At 47.7% G+C, this 18,592-nt stretch overlaps 2 protein-coding genes across 2 annotated transcripts in view; one reads left to right on the top strand and one right to left on the bottom strand.

The window, feature by feature from the left end:
- Nucleotides 1-2,972: 2,972 nt before the first annotated feature.
- Nucleotides 2,973-13,893, bottom strand: prpf18 (PRP18 pre-mRNA processing factor 18 homolog (yeast)). The gene is made up of 10 exons (XM_056281670.1): nucleotides 13,737-13,893; nucleotides 12,158-12,235; nucleotides 10,114-10,218; nucleotides 9,902-10,015; nucleotides 8,961-9,107; nucleotides 8,581-8,649; nucleotides 7,069-7,209; nucleotides 6,435-6,506; nucleotides 3,877-4,032; nucleotides 2,973-3,758 (listed from the first exon to the last, which is right to left on the bottom strand). The coding sequence occupies exons 1-10, from the start codon at nucleotides 13,800-13,802 to the stop codon at nucleotides 3,678-3,680; spliced, it is 1,029 nt and encodes a 342-aa protein (XP_056137645.1). The 5' UTR covers nucleotides 13,803-13,893; the 3' UTR covers nucleotides 2,973-3,677.
- A 1,273-nt stretch (nucleotides 13,894-15,166) lies between these two features.
- bend7 (BEN domain containing 7) overlaps nucleotides 15,167-18,592 on the top strand; it is a 13,166-nt gene continuing 9,740 nt past the window's right edge. The window contains exon 1 of the mRNA XM_056282509.1: nucleotides 15,167-15,295. Within this exon, the coding sequence (XP_056138484.1) occupies nucleotides 15,232-15,295 (64 nt within the window). The 5' untranslated portion in view covers nucleotides 15,167-15,231. The remainder of the gene's footprint in view (nucleotides 15,296-18,592) is intronic.

Here is an 18,592-nt window from a genome sequence, read left to right as displayed (position 1 = left end):
GGGCCCATTTTGCTCCTGGAAATGTGCATCTTGCTTCGGATTGTGCCGGGCTATGGTTTAGCCATGTAGCCTAATATTTACACCTGGTGGTGATATGATGTCCACATTGAGATGTGACTGCGCTGTCCTGCACAAGAGCCCCTTCCTCTACGAGGCAGACCATGCTGGCTTTGGCAAAACTCAAGTTTCTCAGATTTTGCGATGGAGGATGAAGCCCTCTTTAACAGTTGGCGTAGGCTACTGCAGTGGAAAGAGCAACTTTTATGCAGTTTTCCTCATCTCCATTTGTGAGTGTTACCATACGGTCTCTACTACTTGGATGTGGGTTTGAGTCATCCTTGATTGCAAAAAAAAAAAAAAAAAATCTGAGAAATGTTCAGGACAACTGGTGTCTCTTATGAGACTTCTAGTTTAAATGGTACAACTTTTTGGACTTGAGGGGTACTCACCCAAACAACCACTTTTGCATTTAACATGCACCCTTTATCCATGCCCAAATGGACTGTAAAACGGCCGTATGTCAGTGTGACACTTAGCCCCTGTCTGTTCCAGAGAAACTGCAATGCACTTTTTTATCTGTTGTGGTACATGATGAGGGGCAGAACGGTGGTGCAGTGGTTAGCGCGGTCGCCTCACAGCAAGAAGGTCCTGGGTTCAAGCCCCGGGGTATCCCAACCTTGGGGGTCGTCCCGGGTCTGTGTGGAGTTTGCATGTTCTCCCCGTGGCTGTGTGGGTTTCCTCCGGGGGCTCCAGTTTCTTCCCACAGTCCAAAGACATATAGGTCAGGTGAATCAGCCAAACTAAATTGTCCCTAGGTCTGAATGTGTGTGTGTGTCGGCCCTGTACGATGGACTGGCGGTGTCTCCCCACCTGCCACCCAGTGACTGCTGGGATAGGCTCCAGCATCCCCGCGACCCTGAGAGCAGGATAAGCGGTTCAGATAATGGATGGATGGCTGGATGGATGGATGGATGGGTACATGATGAGATGATGTCACGAGCTGCTTGTAATAGCTTCAGAAGCCTGCATAACATTAACAGTGTTAGTCAAACATTGTCCCGCTGGCGTCCAGGTGGCGTGGCGGTCTATTCTGCTGCCTACCAACATGGGGATCACCGGTTTGAATCCCCGTGTTACCTCCGGCTCGGTCGGGCGTCCCTACAGACACAATTGGCCGTATCTGCAGGTGGGAAGCCGGATGTGGGTATGTGTCCTGGTCGCTGCACTAGCGCCTCCTCTGGTCAGTCGAGGCGCCTGTTCAGGGGGGGGATAGTGTGATCCTTCGATGTGCTACATTCCCCTGGTGAAACTCCTCACTGTCAGGTGAAAAAAAGCGGCTGGTGACTCCACATGTATGGGAGGAGGCATGTGGTAGACTGCAGCCCTCCCCGGATCAGCAGAGGGGGTGGAGCAGAGACCGGGTACAATTGGGGAGAAAAAGGGGGAACAAATCCTCCCCAACAAAAAAAAACATTGTGCTAAAAAAAAAAAAGTGTTGTCTTTTTTGCTTGGAAACTCGTTTGTTTTTTCACATACCACCAGTCCTCAACAGGTCTTTAGTTGCTGTAGTCTGGAAGTTCATGGGGTTTGGTACTGTTGGAAGGCATGTCATTCCTGGTAGGTTATTTCTATGGCCTGGCCCGTTCGACCATGATGAACTCTGTCTCCTCTCAGCTGGGCCCTGCACCGGCCTTGGGAGATAACAGGGCTGACACAGCCACCCAGAGCCGTGATAAACACACAAGGCAGTCCATTGTTGGTTTGAAATGAACTGCAAATGATTTTCATGAGACTACGAATTTAAGGCCTTGAGGCTCGGCGAGAATCACGACTAGTGCAGACAATAAAACATGTTACACTGGAAGAAAAGAAAGATATGCAGCTTTAGTCCAAGGTTAGACGACTGTTACCGTTTGTGCAGAATCGTTTTCAATTGGACATTTCCTCCTGTTGTCTATCCATCCATCCATCATCCAAACCGCTTATCCTGCTCTCGGCGTCGCCGGGATGCTGGAGCCTATCCCAGCAGTCACTGGGCGGCAGGCGGGGGGACACCCTGGACGGGCCGCCAGGCCATCACAGGGCTATTATCAAATAATCAAACATAAATAAGGATAACTAAGTGAGATATCATCATCATCATTAATATTTCAGTTTCCTTCTCACTGACTGCATTGACCAGGCACCTGTGGCGTTCTCAGGTAAACACGAGCGGAGGACGTCATATAATTCAGTTGTCTCTGCACTGTTAATTATGGTGGAAGAAAGGACGCCCACTCTGCTCCTACAGCGAGCGACCATGCGATGCTCCGGGGGAGAAACGCTGGCTGCAGACTGTAGCTCGAGCACACGTGGGCTCGGGTAATTACCTGTTTCAAGGAAGCATCAGACATTTCATGAGTGATTTATACCGGCAGTGCCACCTGTCCCCTCCAGCCGAGTCCCCGACAGTGACGTCTGTTCCAGAAACTGACACACAAACAGTAGTGACGTGGGTTGAGGGCGTCAGACAACTCTCTTAATAATTATATGGAACCGCTCGAGTCACCATGGCTACCAAACTGCATAAGGTCAGTGTGACGTGGCTGTCCCCATCACATAACTGCTGGAAAAGGGTTCCCACTAGGGAAACAACACATGGGTCCAGTTCATCTATAAACCTTGTCCTGTTATACAGTGCACGGTGGCTGGGCTATAACGCTTTACCTCATCTGAACGGTGTGTTCTCACTGAATCCTGAAGTCAAGCCGTGTGCGTGAATGCGAATTCTACTGAACCACATCACTGCAAGATAATAAGAGAAAATTCAGCCTTTATAAAGAAGTTTTCCTGCAGACGGAAAAACAGAGGATAGATTCAAAATAGTCCTTTTCCATAGTTAAGCTATTGGAGAAAAAAAAGAGAACCCAATCATCCCAAACTAAAAGTCAGTCTCATTGCACGCTGCATATGAAAAAAGCCCGTGATGCTTGCCATTATAAAATTGGAATTTTATTAAGATGGCACAGAAATGCAAGCCACAACTCCAGTTAACAGATTTTGCCTTGAAAAAAAAAAAAATCAAAATCCTGTATTGACTTGACCGTCCCTACGAGAGGCGACCTATCATAGGAATAACGGGGTCTTTGATGCAACAGAACTCACACTAATAATCCTCCTTGGTAAAGGACATCCTGTTTGGGGAGTTAATGGATTGTGTACAATACTTGCCGATACAAAACGAAAGTCTATTTTTCTGCAGAGTATTACTAAACACACTTAACTAAACACGCTCGTGTATGTCGACCTGATCGTAACTGACGACTGACTTATTAAAAGTGCGATGTGTGGATTTTTCTCAACCAGCTGAGGATTCTCAATCGGTTGAGAAACGCGGCGTAACGGCAAAATTTCAACATGATGTCACGTTTTTCACGTTTACGAGCCAGCTTACTGAGATGTGGTGGTGGAAGGATGGGTATTCTGATGGTATGTGACAGGCTCCGACGTTCCTCTAACCAAATACAAACATTTTCTCAAGTAAGGGGTCTCCTGTCAAATTAACATCTGGAGGGTCCTTGCGATGAAAAGGTTGGAAATCCAAGCCACGGTTACTGTTGTCTTTTCCAGCGAGGTTTAAATGTTCCAAAATCAGACTTTACTCCAACTGCAGTGATCCTTGTGTTGACATCTGTTTGTTATAAAGCATTGTATTCCACACATTTTGATGGGTCAGTTGAAAAGTGCTTCTGGCAGATGGTCATTAATCTTTTCAGTCCCTGTGGAGAGAAAGGACGTCACAAAAAGGCGGGAAAATGAGGGTTATCGCCGACTTACATGGGGCAAGGCTCTGAATCAGTATTCAAGTGTTCAATGTCTGGTGTGCCGGCGTCTTACCTGGATGTATTTCCTCTGCGTCTCGTCGTTCAGAACATGGGCCACGTGTTTAGAGAAGATCTTCTCTCGTCCCGTACGGGCGTGGATGCCCACCATGGTCACACCGATGGGCCAGGGAGCATTACCGATAGCCATCTGCAGATATGCGTCATTTGCCTTAAGAACAGAGGAAAAAAACTCAGCCTCTACCAGGAGTGCAGACTAGTTAAAGGAACGAAAACGAAAGCTGTTAAACAAACACTATTTCATGAGGAACGAAAATGGAAATGAAAACAGGACGATCAATAATTGATTCAGAGCAGAAAGGATATTTTGACATTTCTACTTCGGCTAATAACATTATGTTCTCATTCAGTGTATATCAAACAAGAAAATGAATTTATCTTCATCTGCAGGTAAGACTTCACAAAGTACTATTTCTGTTTTCCCGCCATGCTCCCAAATATCTGTGGATCGGTGCAGAGATGCCTGCACTTCCATGGTCCGACTGGACTTTCCAAAGGATATTTTCATACTTCCAAGGGAAAATGTGACGAGACTTGGAAAAAAAATGCAACTTTATCGTGTTCCCCTCCCTTCTGTCATGCTGGATAATGTGCAATCGAACAGGCGCAAGGCTGATGAGCTGGAAGCCAACGTCGGGTGCTTATGGGAATACAGTAATGCCTGTATCCTGGCATTTGCCAAGGTTGAAGGAGCATGACTCAGACCCGGAATTGGCAGTGGAGGGCTTTGGAGTACCCATATAGGCAAGACAAGCAATGATTTAGGCAGCGGCGTCCGTCTACATGGAAACACACGCTGGTATAAGATGGTGGTGGTCCGTGAGAGTTTATGTGAACCTGGTGTTGAATTTCAGTCGTGTTCACTTTGCTCTTTCTACTGACCAGGAGAACCCCCACAGTTGTTGTTAACAAATAGTCAACATGGAGAACACGACGGAGACAATCTCACACACACTGCATCGTCTTCAGAGCATTTCTCCAGATGCTCCAAGCTTTATCATGGGCGACTTCAATCTCTGCTCACTGAAAAGTCACTCAACCCATCGCCGGTTCGAACCCTGCTGCTACCGCTGGCTTGGTCGGGCGTCCCTACAGACACAATTGGCCGTGTCTGCGGGTGGGAAGCCAGATGTGGGTATGTGTCCTGGTCGCTGCACTAGCGCCTCCTCTGGTCAGTTGGGGTGCCTGTTCGGGGGGGAGGGGGAACTGGGGGAAATAGCGTGATCCTCCCACGCGCTACGTCCCCCTGGTGAAACTCCTCACTGTCAGGTGAAAAGAGGCAGCTGGTGACTCCACATGTATGGGAGGAGACATGCAGTAGTCTGCAGCCCTCCCCGGATCAGCAGAGGGGGTGGAGCAGAGACCGGGATGTCTCGGAAGAGTGGGGTAATTGGCCAGGTACAATTGGGGAGAAAAAAAAAGGGGGGGATCCAAAAGAAAAAAAAAGGGGGGGATCCAAAAGAAAAAAAAAGGGGTGAACGGGTGGAATTTGTTGACAACGATAAATATCTTGACCCGTTTCTGGACAATAAGCTCGGTTTTGTGGCGAATGTGGATGCCGTCAGTAAAAAGGGGCTACAGCACTCGTTTTCCCCCCGGAAACTCCTGCTCCTACGTTCAATTCGATCTGTTGGTTCCAGAATGTCACTGTGAGAAACAGGAACAGGATGATCAATATTGTCAAAACAGAAAGTAAAATTACAGGTGTTACCCTCCCATTTGTATGGGGTGCGTCAGGCTGAAAACATGTGAATGACCCCCAGCGTCCTGTCTGATGAAGTTCAGTAGAACTAATAGAGTCAATCGGTCTTTTATTCCTGCTACAACTGGACTTCTCCATCATCTGATTTGCTTATTTACATTTAATATTTATTTATTTGGTGTGTATTGTTACGTTTAGGTGCTTTGTCGAAATATTTCTCCACTATTGCTGCAACACAAATTGCCCCTTTATGGGTATAATAAAGACTCTACGCTACAGAAAGAATGTTTTAAATATTTTGCAGAAATGTAGGGCCCTGAAATTTGTGTTGATATTTTACATTGTATATTTAATTTTTTCTGTTTTAAATTTGACACAGAAATAGTATCAGCCAGTTTTTCATTTTGTTCTAAGCGGTTAAGGAACTTTATGTTGGGAGTGGAACTGCAAGAAGCAACGTTAGAATAAAGATTCTGCCTGGAACAAAGACTGAAAAAAATATCCTTTACACCCTGGTCTCCACTCATACGTCCAACATTAAGTCAAAGCCGATATTAAGGACGGTTGGTTTGAGCGACTGCGTCCCCGTCTCGGTGAAGGTGTGCTTGTTAGTGGCGTGGCGTCAGCTGGCGTCACATTTGGTTGGAATAAAAATGTGCATACTCTCGGCCCTGCATGCCACATGGCCGGAAACCACTGGAAAGAACTGGAAACAACCGAAGCTAACCAGCGCGCCTTGAAATGGACCGTTCATCAGGTCAGAAACAAAACTGCAGAGAAAATCACAGACCACAGGAACGTCTGTCCCTTTAGCTTGGAGTGCTGGGTATTACTGACAGGTTCTGACATACCTTGACGTATTCTCTCTCCAGCATGAATTTGATGATGTCTGTGATTGACTCTTTGATGTCAGCGGGGAGGTTCTGAAACGAGACGTTAAGAAAAGCATCAGAACCAAAAAACAAACATACTAAATCCTCTTTTTTTTTGGAGTTTTCCCCCCTTTTTCTCCCCAATTGTATCCGGCCAATTACCCCACTCTTCCAAGCTGTCCCGGTCTCTGCTCCACCCCCTTTGCTGATCCGGGGAGGGCTGCAGACTACCACATGCCTCCTGCCGTACATGTGGAGTCACCAGCCGCTTCTTTTCACCTGACAGTGAGGAGTTTCACCAGGGGGACGTAGCACGTGGGAGGATCACGCTATTCCCCCCAGTTCCCCCTCCCCCCTGGACAGACACCCTAACCAGTCAGAAGAGGCACTAGTGCAGTGACCAGGACACATACCCACATTCGGCTTCCCACCCACAGACACAGCCAATTGTGTCTGTAGGGACGCCCGACCGAGCTGGAGGTAACATGGGGACTCGAACCACCAATCCCCATGTTTGTAGGCAATGGAACAGACCGCTACGCTACCCGGACGCCCCACTAAACCCTCATCTGATTTCATGAACAACATCGAGAGACCGCTCTCCAGGCGATACCTTCTTTCGCAGTTTTCGGAAGAGAGGCTTGAGGTAGGTTTCCGTCTGTGACTGAGTAGCACTGGCCAGCTTCCCCTGAACACTGCGCTTCACGTGGTCCTCCCGACTATTCAGATCCTTGGCCCAGACACCCAGAAGAAACTGTAACACAACATAAATGAGATATTTACAACAATGTTCTCTCTCTCTCACACAAACACACACACACACACACACACACACACACACACACACACACACACACACACACACACACACACACACACACATACACACACACACACACACACACACACACACACACACACACACACTCTCCAAAATGAAACTGAATTCTAAAAAAAGGGCACATGCAGAATGACATGAAAAAACTATTTGAAGAAACTTTTATTCATCTTCAACTGGAGGAAAATATATAAAGGTGTATTTTGAGCAGCATTTTTGAGTTTGCGGGTCCCCGCAGCTCTTTCTCTACTGGATAAATAAATGGCTTTTTTTGGAATGCTCCACAAATAAGGTCTCGTTCAGAATAGGCTACAGAGATGTGTAAGTGTGGGTACATGAAGTAAGATCAATCACTGAACTTTCACTTTGTGGATTCTGAAGCATCTACACAATAAAGGAATGTTGCTGCCTCACTTTCAGCACAAGCGTTGTTTACCAAGTTGGTATTTATGCCTTGATTATAGGATGTAGGACAAAATGTCCTAATCTCTTAAGCTTGCGTTGACCACAGACCTTATTTCATGCAGTAAATAAACACTCCAACCCCACACAGACAGTCCCAGAAACTTGGCGGGGGCTAGTAGCTCATGGGCTGACTTATAAATACAACAACAACAAAAATAATCCTTGAACCTCTCTACTGTGTAAATGACTCATGCACGCACTTTTCTCAAAGCAGTTGTACAATTTACTGTGCAACAGCACCCTCTAAAGCCAAAAGCAGGACACAGACAGCAGTCCCAGTCTTGCCCATCCATCCATCCATCCATCCATCCATCCATCCATCCATCCATCCATCCATTATCCGAACCGCTTATCCTGCTCTCAGGCTTGCAGGGATGCTGGAGCCTATCCCAGCAGTCGTCGGGCAGCAGGCGGGGAGACACGCTGGACAGGCCACCAGGCCATCACAGCCCCCCCCCCCCACATACACACACCTAGGGGTAATTTAGTCCGGCCGATTCACCTGACCTACATGTCTTTGGACTGTGGGAGGAACCCGGAGCCCCCGGAGGAAACCCACGCAGACACGGGGAGAACATGCAAACTCCACACAGAGGACGACCCGGGACGACCCCTCAGGTTGGACTACCCCGGGGCTCGAACCCAGGACCTTCTTGCTGTGAGGCAACTGCACTAACCACGAAATTAGTCCTCTGCATTTAACCCATCCTATTGTACAGGAACAGTGGGCAGCTGCAGCACCAAGGGACCAACTCCAGTTCTCAACTCCTGCCTTGCTCAGGGGCACAGGCAGGAGTATTAACCCTAACATGCCAGTCTTACCCTCAAAACTTTATCAATGATATCCTGGTCTCTGTTGTCATCTCCAGTGCCCAGAGTTTTGCCAAGAGCCTGTGAAGGACAGTGTTTAGCATCAGAAAAAGGCAAAATCTGAGTCTTAACTAAGTATTCATCTCTCTGAAATAACCACGTTCACAATCAAGCTACACGATAAACATTGAGGGCTGCTCAGTTCATAGTTCCCGGGACAGCCAACACCCATGTGGGTCGGTAGAAAATCACTTAATGGTGATTAATGAAATGGTGTTATGCTAATTGAGCCCCTTGGTTATTAAAATCAAGCCGTCATATCCTGGGACACTAAACAATAATCTGTTCAACAGTCGAGTCTCATTACTGGTCTAATGTTGGTGGATTTTTACCTCCAATTCCTCTATTGTTGTGTTCTCTTCATGCACTTTCAGGTCATGTTGTGTGTCCATTTCCCCAGACTCTGTTCCTCCTACAATTTCATTCAGATACTGCTGGTCAACTTTGTCCATGGCGGCTTTCAGGTCATTTCTCAACCCCTAAGCAAATTGGTCACAGCAGCAAGATCACAATGACAGCCTCTTAAAAAATGTCAAATATCTCAATACAATATGTACATTTCCATCCATCCGTCATCCAAGCTGCTTGTCCCAATCGGGGTTGCGGGGATGCTGGAGCCTATCCCAGCAGTCATTGGGTGGCAGCCGGGGAGACACTCTGGACAGGCGGCCAGGCCATCCCAGGGCCGACACATTCACACCTAATTCACACCTGTTAAATAGTACGTAGTATTCATCTGTTGTCCACAGATCTGGTCTGTAGATTTGAACTCCTTTGGTTCTCCTTGCCCGCTATGTCCTGTTGTTTTTTGTTGTCCATCAGAGATGTGTCAATTTTGCCTAGGTATTTGTATGTTTTGTGTGAGGGTTTTCGATATACTGGCTGCAAACTAATTTCCCTGCAAGGGACAATAAAAATACTTTGACTTTGATTTAGGGACAATTTAGTACGGCCGATTCACCTGACCTACATGTCTTTGGACTGTGGGAGGAAACCAGAGCACCCGGAGGAAACCCACACAGACACGAGGAGAACATGTAAACTCCACACAGAGGACGACCTCCAAGGTTGGACAACCCCGGCGTTCAAACCCAGGACCAGGACCTTCCCAAACCCAGGACCTTCTTGCTGTGAGGCGACTGCGCTAACCACTGCGCCACCATGCCGCCACTCGATAAAATATTGACACAACAAAATAATCACTTCGCATTTAGGATTCAGTATAATACATTATGACACCTCAAGTTCTACTCTGACAGGGAACCAGCTGTACCTTGTTTATTTCAGGGGCCAGGATCTCAATCTTCCTGAGTCTCTGGAAGGCATCATAGTCTGACTCTCCGAAAAGCCTGACTGGTTCACCTCGCTCTCTAAGACGTCGGATTACCTAGGCAACCGAAGCAACAGAAAAGACACATTTAGCATGCAATTTACTGAAATAGAGCTAGTTCAAGAGGAAAAGTGTGGGCCCTATAGGCCACTCACCTCCTGTCGTGACAGTGTCATTGGTAGCTTCTCCTCTGTGAGCTCCAGTTCCAGCACTGGATTTGATGAGTTAGATGGCTCACTGCCCTCCTCATTCTTATCATTCTTCAAGATGACAAGGTGGAAATGGCCAGATAATTTGGTTAGAATTTAAGATTAATGACACAACATACAGACCCAGAAATGAGCAATATCAAATTGTTCGTATAAAACAGAACACGGCTACATTAAAATTCATGAGGGTCATGTTTCATTGCAAGATGATATGTGGACATTTTAACAAGTTTTGCATCACACATGTCAGGAAAAATCCTGTCTGACTCACCTTCGGCTGTTCTTCAAAAGAAAGAAACCAAATAACTTACCTGCCTGCGGAAGCAAGAATATCCACTCATCTTATAGAACATTTGTATTGTGTCATATTATGGATGGCTGAAAAAACAGCATCCCCTGAAGTGTAACTATGTGCAAAAGTTGAGCAGCAGTATGACAAACTGCAACAAGTTAATTCCAAATGTGCTACTGGATCATGCTTTGCACATGCGTCTCAGCACTCTTAGATTGTGCTTTTAGCAACACAATCTACACAAATGAAAACATAGACTGCTGACAGGAAGCCTATCAAATGCACAATGGATCTTGCTAAAAAATGGGCCGCATTTCTACAAAGAGTACAAGCTTCATAAGTCAAGACGTTTTGGGCTTTCAGCTTAACATAAAAGAAAAATGCAGAGAAGATTGCTCTTGAGAACAACAATGTCAAGGCAATACAAAACCAGAGACACAAAACCGAGGGAGAACTGAAAGGTGGCGCAACTATGAGAGCTGCTGTTGCAGGATAAAAAGCAACAGAAGCAGCTCACCTTCACCATCACTTTTTTGATAATACCAAACAAGCAAATAAACTGATTGTTTTACTATTTCATGCTGAAATCCACATCATGGCTGTGTCCCAATTTGCTTTTGTGGCTTCCTTTCCTTGTTCCCTCACTTTCTGAACAACGGCAGTTCCCCAGTTTGTAAATAATGTTAAACTTTACTTGTGGCAGGAACCTGGCACATTTGTTAGGAAGCCTGCCCCCTGACCACCTATTAATATAGCTGGTGGTACAAAAATCTGAACAATGGAGTAGTATTAGGGCAGAATAATATTGAAAGAGAACAGACCTGGGTCTTAAGCTCCACTGACTATAAGATAGTAGGTGGAGTTAGCCACATCAGGATAATTCAGTAAGGTAAGCTGTGTAAAATGTGTATACCTGACTGATTTCCAGATACTGACCCAGCAAAATATCCTAACACCGACTGTATCGTTCTATGTGGAAAATCCCAACCCATCTAGTACCCCATGAGATGGATGGTATTACAGCTAAGGACTGTTTCCAGATGTATTTGACCAAGGTTTGGAAAGAGGGGACAAACATCCATAGCCGGTGCTACCTCCGAGACAAGATTTTGTCTATGGCAAGCATAGACTGGAAAATAATGAAAGATGTCTACCATAGTTTGCTGTAAAGCCCACTGAGGCTAATTTGTAATTTCTGATAATGGGCTATACAAATAAAATTAACCTGACTTATTCAGGCTTTAATCCCCATTTTTGGTGACTGATGAACAATGAGGGAGGGTGACAAGGAAGGGGAAGTTTTTGGAACACAGTCTCTTTTAGCCTTCCATCATGCATCCTGTCAGCTACCTTCATTATGCCATCCCATACCTTACTCTCAGGAGTCTCTCTCTGAACCTACAGACGCAGGCAGCAGATACAGGTTGGGGAAAAACAGCACAGTCAAAACAGACACATATAATGGTTTATACCTGGTTGATGCCTTCATATTCCTTTAGATCTTGGCACAAATGGGCCAAGCTTATTTAAATCATTAGGTAGTATTAGAGGTGTGTTATATGAGCAAGAAGACTTAGGATGGCATCCGTGAAATACGAAACAAGAGAAATAAGGGATTTAGGTGGAAGGAAAATGCCCCCCGCACCCTTTTCTTCTTTCTCTGTGCATGCGTGTTGCCTCCCTTGCAAACAAATTTACCTTATATCCACATCTTTTGTAATACTCCTCCTCTTCCTTGCTTGCAAGTTCAGACCTTTTGAAGAATTTCTTTGTGTCCTAAAAAAAAAAAAACAGGGTTAGTTAGCTTGCATTCCACTTAATACCAAAAGCAAAGAACAGACAGCATTAGCCATGCCACAATGAATAGTGAGCACTCATTGTCATATACTCATAATATCCAGTCTTTCAGGATGTGATCGGATGGTTATCCGTGCAATGAATGAGGATAGCTGAGGATAAGTCTGGAATTTCCTGACATGGTAATAATATTAGACTATCTCACAGCAAAGTTGCTGAATGGCTTTTTCTGTTCTATTAAAGTAGTTTGAGAGGATAACTAATATCAATTAGCTACTACTCTCACCCCAGTTTGCACTATTCTCATTTTCTCTATGCAAGAAAAACCGCCAGCATAAGAATAAATAGGAGGAGCAGTTATACATCATGTAATGGCGTTAACAGTAATCACTTTATTAGTTACTGTTGTTGTGTTAACTAATTCTAAGATTCTTCATTCACTCGACTACACTACAATTCATCAAGCGTTAGTTTATCAAGTTACCAAACAGTGTCCAAAAGTGGTTCCAGATGAGGGAAAGAAAACATGATTTCAGAGGAATGTGTACATTCATAAAACAACTAGTGAGGACAAATGCAAAACTTCATTGTCTGACCATCAAAAGAGTCAAATCTATGGATCAACTGTAGACAAGAAATGAAGACATATACATCATTAAGTAAGTTTAAACAACATACGGAACAGATGGAGGATGGATGAACAAAGAGGTGGACTAGAACAAGATGACATGATGCAGGATGTGTAAGGTGCCTTGTTTGACTTGTGCTGTTTTGTTTATAAAAGCGGTGGGACCAGAAAAGCTCTTTATTTCATCCTACGCCCTTTTCCAACATGGACCAGTTATTACTTGTGTTACAGAGAGTTTGCAAAATATGTTCACCGTCATTCCCGTTTGTTTTGTATTCCTGCCTATATATCTTATTTTGTTATTTTAACATGTTCGAAATAAAATCAATCAATCAATCAAACCAGTGGTTATCTCTCGGCGCTCCGGACAGTGCAAAGCAGCTAGCTGGACGGTGATCTAGCTGGATGGTGAGCTAGCTGGACGGTGAGCTAGCTGGACGGTGATGTAGCTGGATATAGATCTAGCTGGATGGTGAGCTAGCTGGACGGTGATCTAGCTGGACGGTGATCTAGCTGGAGGGTGAGCTAGCTGGACGGTGATCTAGCTGGAGGGTGAGCTAGCTGGATGGTGATCTAGCTGGACGGTGAGCTAGGTGGATGCTGATCTAGCTGGATGGTGATCTAGCTGGAGGGTGATTTGCTTACACCCAGCTAGCGTGTACAATACATGTAAGGCAAACACAAGCACCACATTTCAGGTCCACTGCATGTCAACAACTTACGGGTAAATTTCTCCTCGCAAAAACAACGTGACTCAAACAAAATAAACACGGTTTCCTGAGCAAACCAAGGCTAACATACGCAGCCGACGTGTGAGCACAAGGCTAGCAAAACAACCACCACCACACTCACGTTGACGAGATCTTTTTGTTCAAGATGCTTCCGTTTCCTTTCTATCTCAGCTTTGAGGATATCCATTTTAATCAAAACTTAACTGACTCTTTAAATCTGGTTTATTAGTTAGCCAACCACGAAGAACGAAACAACTAATACGCCAGGTCGTGCGACCCGGAAGTTACCCGGAAGTAGGAGCCATGCTTTTTTTTCTTTCAGTGTAAAAGTCACCGGCAATCGCTTGACAGTGTGGACGAACTGTCGAGTTTAACAAGTATGCAGCAGATTTAGGCAGCAGATTTAGGCAGACACGTGTGACTACGTCTGAATTATGTAGCCATGCAAATTGAACCCAATTAACATCCGTTGCCACATTCCTAATTGTAACTTGGCAACATAGTCTTACAATTTAAGCACAACCTGACTTATTTGGCCCTATTGCTCACCTGGCGGGACTGAATAGGCACATGTGTTTGTCCGATTCCCGGATGAGTTGCAGCTTGAACATCGCCTGTGCACACATGTCCCATGTGTCCACACTCTTCTCTACACGCAGTTTCTAGCAGCTCTGTTCCTTACATCTTCTTCATCGGTTTAGCTGCACTTACAGTAGAATACACACACACACACACACACACACACACACACACACACACACACACACACACAAACTAAAACCTTTAAAGTCAGCTTTAGCTCTCCCCTGTCAGCAGTTAGACAACCCTAACGGTGTAACAATCATCAGCATCACACGGTGCCGTGGTTGGAGGGCTGGGTGGAGGGAAGGGAGCCTGCTGTGGTGTGATCCCTGTTCCCATAGGCTGAGATGTGGCCGCCCTCATCACACCCCAAGTCAAGTTCAGCAATACTCTCTATGACTTTGCATACTTTTATTATTATCATTATCATTATTATTATTGTTGTTATTGTTGTTGTTGTTATTATTATTGTTGTTAGTAGTAGTAGCCATCTTTCCACCCATTGTCTTTACCTGCTTAATCTAATTCTAGCACTGTTATCATGATCATATATTAGTGTTATCCTTCATATTGTTGTTGTTGTTTATTGTTTATTGTCATCTGGAAAAGTGGAAAACACACAGCAGCACTTGTTGCAACCCCCGAGGTGAACGCGTGGCTGGACCCTGCAGATGACAGCACACCGTCAGGCGGCGCAAAGGGATGTGACGAATTTCTCTTATTAAAACTCATTAATTTATTTACACGCGCCAGCCAGCCAGCCAGCCAGGCCGCCGCGTGATGGAGATGGAAACACATGACACGAGCGGCGTCAGTGCAGCCCGCTCGGTCGCAGGACGCTGATTTCTTCATTATTTATTCCTGTTTATTTATTTTGCCATGGCTGGTTATTTATTTATTCCCTGCGGCAGGCGGGCGGGCTGTCGGCCAGCCTGAGGGGGGGTTAACTGCTTAATAAGGCGGCGGGCAGCGGCGGCTCCGCCGGGAGAAGCCTCCGTCCGACGAGCCGCTGGCGGCGAGACGGCGGCCGAGCGATGGAGTCTGGGGAGAGGAAGAGGAGGAGGAAGTCGCGGAGCTTCCGAGTGGTCACGCACGAAGGTAGGCTCCTGGCCGCGAGACCGTGCGGGGGTGCGCGCGCCTGTGTGTCTGGGTGCTTGTCTGGCCGTCGCGCGCGGCGGCGGCGGCGGAGGCGGCAGCGTCGCCTCCGTAAACAAAAGAGACCGCGAGGCGGTTCAGAGTTGCCCGGTGGTCCAGAGGTAGCCCTCCGCGAGGCGGTTCAGAGTTGCCCAGTGGTCCAGAGGTAGCCCTCCGCCAAGCCGTTCAGAGTTGCCCGGTGGTCCAGAGGTAGCCCTCCGCCAAGCCGTTCAGAGTTGCCCGGTGGTCCAGAGGTAGCCCTTCGCGAGGCGGTTCAGTTGCCAAGTGGTCCAGAGGTAGCCCTCCGCGAGGCGGTTCAGAGTTGCCCGGTGTTCCAGAGGTAGCCCTCCGCGAGGCGGTTCAGAGTTGCCCGGTGGTCCAGAGGTAGCCCTCCGCGAGGCGGTTCAGAGTTGCCCGGAGGTCCAGAGGTAGCCCTCCGCGAGGCGGTTCAGAGTTGCCCGGTGGTCCAGAGGTAGCCCTCCGCCAGGCGGTTCAGAGTTGCCCGGTGGTCCAGAGGTAGCCCTCCGCGAGGCGGTTCAGAGTTGCCCGGTGGTCCAGAGGTAGCCCTCCGCCAGGCCGTTCAGAGTTGCCCGGTGGTCCAGAGGTAGCCCTCCGCGAGGCGGTTCAGAGTTGCCCGGTGGTCCAGAGGTAGCCCTTCGCGAGGCGGTTCAGTTGCCAAGTGGTGCAGAGGTAGCCCTCTGCGAGGCGGTTCAGAGTTGCCCGGTGGTCCAGAGGTAGCCCTCCGCGAGGCGGTTCAGAGTTGCCCAGTGGTCCAGAGGTAGCCCTCCGTCAAGCCGTTCAGAGTTGCCCGGTGGTCCAGAGGTAGCCCTCCGCCAAGCCGTTCAGAGTTGCCCGGTGGTCCAGAGGTAGCCCTTCGCGAGGCGGTTCAGTTGCCAAGTGGTCCAGAGGTAGCCCTCCGCGAGGCGGTTCAGAGTTGCCCGGTGTTCCAGAGGTAGCCCTCCGCGAGGCGGTTCAGAGTTGCCCGGTGGTCCAGAGGTAGCCCTCCGCGAGGCGGTTCAGAGTTGCCCGGAGGTCCAGAGGTAGCCCTCCGCGAGGCGGTTCAGAGTTGCCCGGTGGTCCAGAGGTAGCCCTCCGCCAGGCGGTTCAGAGTTGCCCGGTGGTCCAGAGGTAGCCCTCCGCGAGGCGGTTCAGAGTTGCCCGGTGGTCCAGAGGTAGCCCTCCGCCAGGCCGTTCAGAGTTGCCCGGTGGTCCAGAGGTAGCCCTCCGCGAGGCGGTTCAGAGTTGCCCGGTGGTCCAGAGGTAGCCCTTCGCGAGGCGGTTCAGTTGCCAAGTGGTCCAGAGGTAGCCCTCTGCGAGGCGGTTCAGAGTTGCCCGGTGGTCCAGAGGTAGCCCTCCGCGAGGCGGTTCAGAGTTGCCCGGTGGTCCAGAGGTAGCCCTCCGCCAGGCGGTTCAGAGTTGCCCGGTGGTCCAGAGGTAGCCCTCCGCCAGGCGGTTCAGAGTTGCCCGGTGGTCCAGAGGTAGCCCTCCGCGAGGCGGTTCAGAGTTGCCCGGTGGTCCAGAGGTAGCCCTCCGCCAGGCCGTTCAGAGTTGCCCGGTGGTCCAGAGGTAGCCCTCCGCGAGGCGGTTCAGAGTTGCCCGGTGGTCCAGAGGTAGCCCTTCGCGAGGCGGTTCAGTTGCCAAGTGGTCCAGAGGTAGCCCTCCGCGAGGCGGTTCAGAGTTGCCCGGTGGTCCAGAGGTAGCCCTCCGCGAGGCGGTTCAGAGTTGCCCGGTGGTCCAGAGGTAGCCCTCCGCCAGGCGGTTCAGAGTTGCCCGGTGGTCCAGAGGTAGCCCTCCGCGCCGCCTCCGGCCCGGGCAACTCTGAGCGGCAGGAGTTGGACAGTGAAGGGGAAAGTACACAAGACGTCATTCCCAGTGGAGCTTACTTAAGATTCAGTGTCAGGAATACTCTTGATAAACGAATGTTCCAGAATGCACGTGCCCCCCCCCCCCGAGTCCATAAAATAATAAAATCAGCGGGATTATGTCACTTTTCTTTCTTTCTTTGCCAAGACCTACAAGGGCAAAGACCACCCATCCAGACTCCACTACTTTCTACCCACCTACAGGTGGTGTAGTCTGCATCAGGTGGGAGGTGGCTCTGCATGGGTTGACGTCACAGTCCGTAGAAACCTGCATCCGTCTCCTCCCGACCATGTCATTAATATACGTAATATGCCTTTATGTTTTAGCCTGCACAGTGCTGGTGGACAGCTCCTTCTTTTCTCTTTTGGCATCTTCCACCTTTATAGATAAGATAAGATAAGCTAAGATAAGATAAGATAAGATAAGATAAGATAAGATAAGATAAGATAAGATAAGATAAGATAAGCTAAGATAAGATAAGCTAAAATAAGCTAAGCTAAGTTAAGATAAGATAAGGTAGATAAGATAAGACAAGAAAAGGTAGATAAGATGAGATAAGATAAGATAAGATAAGATAAGGTAAGATAAGATAAGCTAAAATAAGCTAAGCTAAGATAAGATAAGCTAAGACAAGACACTTTACTGTCATTGTGTGCACACAACAAAATGTCATGTGGGTTAGGAGGGCGCTGCAGCGCTGGGGGCTGCAGTTATTGGATAGAGATGGTGGGGAGAGGAGAGAGAGGGGGGGGGGGATGACATGCAGCAAAGGGCCCGGGCTGGATTCGAACCCAGACTGCTGCTGTAAGGAGGACTCAGCCTTGTATGGTACCCCTCTACCGGGTGAGCCAGTAGGGCACCCCCGGAGGGCTTCTTCTTGCAGTAATAAGTCACAAATACGGTTTTCTTTTATCAAATACAGATTTTTTTTAAAATCTTGCATCAGTTTCAGTTTGGCTATTTCTTCTTCTTCTTTTTTTTGAGTATTTTACAACAAACAGACAACAAACAGAAAAGACGGGAGGTCCTGGGCGATCAAGAAACCGCTGCAGCAAAGTCTCATATACGGAGTACTTACAGTAACTCTGAGCTGTCCTCCTCATTGGCTAAATAATTGCCCCATTCCCTCCCCGTCCTTTCTGGGGCTGAGTAGAGCAGTAGAGTAGAGTAGTAGAGTAGAGTAGTAGAGTGGAGTAGAGTAGTAGAGTAGAGTAGTGGAGTAGACTAGTAGAGTAGAGTAGTAGAGTAGACTAGTAGAGTAGTAGAGTAGAGTAGTGGAGTAGAGTAGTAGAGTAGAGTAGTAGAGTAGAGTAGTGGAGTAGAGTAGTAGAGTAGTAGAGTAGTAGAGTAGAGTAGTAGAGTAGAGTAGTGGAGTAGAGTAGTAGAGTAGAGTAGTAG

The sequence above is a fragment of the Lampris incognitus genome, chromosome 6 (assembly GCF_029633865.1).
Source record: "Lampris incognitus isolate fLamInc1 chromosome 6, fLamInc1.hap2, whole genome shotgun sequence".
NCBI lineage: Eukaryota > Metazoa > Chordata > Actinopteri > Lampriformes > Lampridae > Lampris > Lampris incognitus.
The sequence above is the reverse complement of the archived record's forward strand: the minus strand, read 5'-3'. Positions and strand labels throughout refer to the sequence as shown.